This window comes from Rhea americana, unplaced genomic scaffold, assembly GCF_003343005.1.
Source record: "Rhea americana isolate MKP2758 unplaced genomic scaffold, rheAme1 scaffold_117, whole genome shotgun sequence".
Classification (NCBI taxonomy): Eukaryota; Metazoa; Chordata; class Aves; order Rheiformes; family Rheidae; genus Rhea; species Rhea americana.
In genome coordinates, this window is record NW_028185228.1 from 49,222 (window position 1) to 55,226 (window position 6,005).

The following is a 6,005-nucleotide window of genomic DNA, read 5'->3' on the forward strand; positions in this document are numbered from 1 at the left end:
ATTCAAACTGGTTGACTTGTGCACTTTAAGACTTTGCACTGTCACCAAGCAGAAAACGTCTTGAATTGGTTTTACTTTTATTGATAATCACAGGCCCATCTCCACATCTGTGACTGACAACTTTTTTGAGAATTCCCCTGAAGTTTGTAAGGACTTGCGAATTTGTAAGATTACCAGTACATTTTCCCTGCCCTTGTTTCCCGGAACGTTCTCATGGTAAGATTTGGCACATCTCTGGCTTTTTACTGTTTCTTTTTTATTTAGAACTGCAACAGTGAATGGCATAAGTTTTATCTTTGCAGTTTTACTAATCTCACTTTAGTACTCCTTGGCCTTTGCAGAATTTAACCATTCATTGCAAAATTTGACTAGTTTGTTATGCAGACAGAAGTTCCTTATATAAAAAGCTCAAAATCAAACATGAAGGAAGGGACTWAGGGCAGATAGCAGAAATGTGGTTTCCGATGCCATACATTCTCAGGAAAGTGTTTCTTTTCAAATTACTAGTTTTAATCACGTGCAACAGAGACCCTACCTGTCTTTTCATAATCCTATAGCTACTGCTGTTGTTTGACTCCAGTATGACTGCAATATTGCAGTTACCTGTTTAGCRGTAAAATTCACTTATTCACAGTAACGGTTTAATTTTGCTCCTACCAAGAGATCCAGAATTTCTTATTAAGTTATTTTGATTTTGACTCCGCTGCCAGTGCAGCCTCTTTCCGCCACTTGGCCTTCTTTGCCAAGTTCCAGCTTGTTAAGGACTCATGACGTGCAGCAGCCTGCAAAAATAAAAACATCTACATCAGAGCGAAGTAATGTGAGGAACTATACACGTTGGGGAAAGCTACCAAAACACGAGAGCAGCCAACAGCTGCTTCAGACGTCGGGGGTGGTACCAGCACGTGTTACCTAAGCTATGGTTAACAGTAAATTGCTGCTGTTTGGATTTGTCTATATTCTCATAGAATTCCATCGCGTCTAATTGCAGAGTACGCTGCAGGTTAACCAGCTAGCGACAGACTCACCTTTTTGGCCGAAGCAATCACAGCAAAACAGGCAACAATCGAAAGCCCAATCATTATGTAACAAGCTTTAACTCGAGCCTTGTTTCTTGCCCTGTCCAGCATCTCTGGCCTGCAATTAAAGTTATTGAAAAGACACTTCAGTTTTGTAACGATTCACAGACGTAACATCACAACTGAAGAACAGATGTAAAGTTAGCTCCTAAAACAAGCATCTTTGGATTGCCAGAATGATTCCTTTTGTACTATCAAGAACTTGGCATTTTCTGACCTTAATCTATTTGCAGTGGTAAAACACCACTTAATGGGTTTGAGCTGATTCTTTTTCTTTTTTGCTCATGCAATAAATATTTGCACTTCAATATTCTGGGGGCAAGTATACTAGAAATCGTACCTTAAACTCTACTTGTGTAGTGAAATTTAAATATTTTTGTACTTTTTAACAGATGGAGGGTTATATGTGGTGTTAACCAAAAGTGATAGAAGTTAATTTTGAATTATCAAAGGAACTTCTGAAATGAATCATTGTTCTATCTAACCTGTTTGGATGATATCCTGTGTAAAGTAGATTAGGGATTTTACATGTATGAATATGTCAATAAAAGAGTTTGTACTGCTACAAGCTAGTGTTTTTGATTTTTAGTCAGTTCTCCTTTGGAAAAGCAGCAACTCTATCATTTAAAGAAGGCTTCTCGCTATTAGAGGAATATATACCTAAATAAGAGCAATTCATGTGATCATTTTTCTTATTCATCAAATGCAAAAGTAATGAATACTGCCATGCACTGGGCTATAGTTTCYGTAAGAAATGTGTTTTCATTCCGCAATCTTAATTTGTACAACTCTCACTTAAACAATTTTAAGTTTTAGGAAGTAGCAGTAGGCTGGATACTTCTGAGAAGCAGGACAGAAAATCTCCATCTCATTAAAATTTTCACCAAGCTCTGAGCTCAGTTATTTTCTGGCAATGCTGTTTTTTAATGTTCATTGCATTTCTGGCATTAACTACAATGCTGGCTGTGCGCTATTTTCCAATTTTTTTTTATCATAAAGCATGTTGGGATGCCTTGTTTATTTAGATTTAAAACTTCCACATAAAGAACTTTATTTTCTGAACAAAGAACTTGTAATCTGATACCTTCCCTTCCACTCCCCCCCCCCAAAGTAACTTTACCTTTGAAGGGCAGGATTGCAGTAGGAGACACAAAGCATGTTTTAATTTTTATAGTCAAAGCCCTGACAGAGGAAGTCTGTAATCAGAATCTGAGGACTGCAGTGCTTCTCTCCCAAGGGCAAGGCTGACGAGCTGCCTCCTCCTCACCCCAGCGCACGGGCTAATGAACGGCGGGAGTACCGAGTGTCCTGCAGGTGACTGACAGCGCTTACCGCTTAAGTAACCGTTTCTGTATTGTACAAGGGTAAGTGCATTATCTGTTACAAAAGCCACAAAACAGGCTGGCACGTGACACCATTAATTTAGAATCCATTTGCAGCCACAAAAGAGAAAATACAGATCTTATTAGGCTGGCTTAGTCCTGTAATTACATCTCACAATGCACTAATTGAAACTCTTCTGAAACAGATTTTCACTTTCTCCCTGCTTTCTACCTATGCTTTAAGTAAAGCAGACCTTATTATGTTTTTCTTTAATCACACATTAGGGCCTGTATTACTTAAGCCCTAACTAAGACTCTGTCTGGCAAAACCTCTGCTGAAGTCAGTAACAGCTGCTTCCCTCCTCCCCCCCCCAGCGCCTTCCTTCTTAAGAAGATGAAGAATAAGGACTGCAGATTTGGCTCTTGGTACAAAATATCTTCCACAGCTAGATTTTGTTCACAGATAACAAGATCTTGCAATCTTAAAGCATTTTATTGTAATAGCTAAAGTAATGACACAATTCAGCTAATGTTTCAAAATTGGCTTCTTTTAGTATATGGTGATTAATGAACTTCAGGGGTTTTTTTGCTCACACAAAAAGCAAAAAGGGGTGCAGGTCTCTTGTCAGGCCCGCTACCACACAGAAACAGGTGATTTGCATGCATGTATGTATGCACTGGCAAAGGGTCTGTGTTTTTATGAACACCTCTCATTCATTTCAATAGTCCACTTTTTTTTCTCAGTCAGATCCCTCTGGCCTCCTGACCCTGTCTAAACCTTTTTCTAAGGGAAGAGAGTGAGATTATCATACGGTAAAAGAGAAGGGAGCATTCAGAAAGCTGCTGTGATAGGAACAAAAAACTAACAGAGATGATACAGGGTATATTACTGCTTGATAAATCTCAGTATGCTACTTGCACTGGACTTATCACTCAAGACAGGGACGTGTTCTAACGACAGAAAGCACAGCGTCCTAGGGAGAGACAACACTGTATCTGCCATCCAAAGCAAAAGGCAGCAAGTAGCAATACACACGCTTCAGGTGCTCAGCAACTCCCTTGGGAAAGAACAGCAAGTTGAGGGGAGCAGTGGAATTAATGGATCAACCAGATGGGGAGGCGAAGACCATGCCAAGTATTCAGTTTACCTTTGATCTGCCTTTGGAGGGTGATGTTTTTCTCTTCACCTCCTTATCTGTTTTTCCTCAAACTTTTTTTCAATCTATAGTAAGCTGTAATTTGTATATTATAACCATTCAGTGAGTGTCAGTTCCTTTAGAACTGTTTGTGTGCGCTCTAAACAAAAAATATTGTTTATGGATAACATCCTTCTCTGATTATGTATTAGTAACAAGTGAAATAAATAAATTAGTATATAAATGTAAATCAGGCTAACTACTAAGAATTGGATAATTCTTACTTCTGGAGACTTCAGTAAGGAATACTTTTTTTTCTTCTTAATCTATAGCCAGCAAAAGATTCTTCAAGTCACAAATAGAGATAGGAAAAAACACAGCCCAGAAAAATGTTCAAGACTGATATACTTAAATTTCCATATTAACATAAATTTTTAGAAATTATCTTCCTTTGTGGGTTCTTTTTGCTTGTGTGTAAGTCAGTGGCAACCAATACTGTCTCAACTCAAGTTCCTTACAGTAGCATTATCTTCTCCTTAAACATCTTTAAAAGTGYAACCTGATGATAAATAAGCAGTGGAGAAGCCAACACAGCTTCAGCCAACAAGCCGCTAGAGTAAGCGGTACGACAGGTGAGGCACAGAGGGTACTTGTGCTTCCTAAATCAGGTGTCACAACCACGATACAGGAAGACTTTGAATGTTAAATAACAGGATGAGTGAGTATCATTGCTAGGAGCACTGGCGTTTTTGGCAAGGCAGTAGGGCCAGGCAGGAACCTTCAAAACCAAAAGCTGGAGCTGATGCTTCTCACAGAGACCAGGCTCTACTGCAGTGCTGATTAGCAACACCTCTTCTGTAAGCATTTCCCACCAGCATTTCCACCGATACATTTAAACGCTAATCTAGCGAAGTAAGACACTTTTGAAATACTGTTGGCTCTCTATCCTAGGGAACCACACCAGGAAATCCCAGACAGCTGTTCACGCAACCTGCAACTGTCAAGAATCGAAGCACCTAGCATGTCCAGGAATCACACTTTAACAGTTCATTTCCTTCCCTTGAGCTCAGCTTTCACTTCTCGGGAAGATGCCCCGATCAAGCCAAAGGTAAGTCTAGGATGGGTATCTTCAAAACTCCATGCTCATCATTTACAGCGAAGAACTACGTACAGATTCATAGGGATGAAAACAGACCGTGCAAAAAGTAAGCTTGGTATTCTAGCCTAATGGTAAACTCAGTTAAGTCCTAGATTCTGGAGACAACTTCTAGGACTGCTTCTGTCTTTTTTTCCATTGACTATCTCATTCAGAAAAGCAGAGAAAGTCCTAGCTAGATGAGTACTAAGTACAGTKATAAGAATTACAACATACAATCTTTTAAAATAAAACAACACACATCTACATGCCATGAGACTCCAACCCTATTAGAACAGGCTAGCTGTGATCTGAATACACCTACAGGCATGACCCCTTCTAGGGCTGTGTACAGAGGTGTTGAATTCCCACCAGCTTTGGCAGGAGCTTGAAAAGGAGCTGTTCAGCCTCATCAGGACACCAACAGTYGCAGGTGCAAACAACGATGACATTACAGGCCAATGAAAAATTTCAGAGTAAAATCAGTAAGGCATAGTAGAGAGTACATATGGTGTCCGCAGCTGCATCAAGGTTTCAGGATTCAGCAGTGTGCTCCTTTCTGCTCCTAGATATCTTTCCACAAAGCTACACTTTGCTTCGTAAGTGAGGTCTGAAGGCAACAGGAAGGGAGTAGGGAATCCCTATCCAAAAAGGCAGTAAGAGTCACCAAGAAGCCCTGAGCACTCACTCTGTGCAGAGAAAGAAGGTCACTGCATCTCACTGCCTTTTACAGAAAAACCTTCTGCCCCCCCCCCTTTTATTTTCCCCTCAAAGTTTCCAGTGTTGTAACTACTCACTGGGTCAAATCCTACAGAAAAGTTTCAGATTGGGAACACTCCACCTCTTTCGTTTCAGCTCAGTTACTCTTAGGCAATGACAGCACACTCACGGGATCCTCGGCGGAATCTCATCTTCCGTCTTGAAACGGCCGGTCCAGAGGAGGATTTTTCTGTCAAACTTCGAGGGCTTGTAACTTGCAGCCACCTTGTGAGCCTGCTCAGCTAAAGACCAGAGGGGGCAAAAAACCAAACCAAACCAAACAAAACAAAACAAACAAACAAAAAAAAACACTGCATCACACCATGCACTAGGAGCGAACCATAACCAGGATGGGAATAACTGTGGAAAGGGGGAAAAAAAATCCCTTCTTATTGCCCATCCCAGCTGCTGGAAGAATAACTAACTCGGAGGGGCTCGACGTCCAGGTCTCCTCTCTCTGCTAGGCAGAGCTGACCCTCCGCGGCGCCAAGCGCCGGCAGCAGCAGCCCCGAGACCCGCCGCGCCCCGCTGGGACCCGGCGGCGGCGGCGGCAGCAGCCCCGCGGCGGGCGGCC

At 41.4% G+C, this 6,005-nt stretch overlaps 1 protein-coding gene across 1 annotated transcript in view; it reads right to left on the bottom strand.

Moving 5' to 3' along the window:
- Nucleotides 1–363: 363 nt before the first annotated feature.
- The window catches only part of FAM162B (family with sequence similarity 162 member B), a 6,237-nt gene continuing 595 nt past the window's right edge, over nucleotides 364–6,005 (bottom strand). The window contains exons 2-4 of the mRNA XM_085318723.1: nucleotides 5,562–5,673; nucleotides 1,029–1,137; nucleotides 364–782 (exon numbers count right to left, since the gene is read on the bottom strand). Of these exons, the coding sequence (XP_085174849.1) occupies nucleotides 684–782; nucleotides 1,029–1,137; nucleotides 5,562–5,673 (320 nt within the window). The 3' untranslated portion in view covers nucleotides 364–683. The remainder of the gene's footprint in view (nucleotides 783–1,028; nucleotides 1,138–5,561; nucleotides 5,674–6,005) is intronic.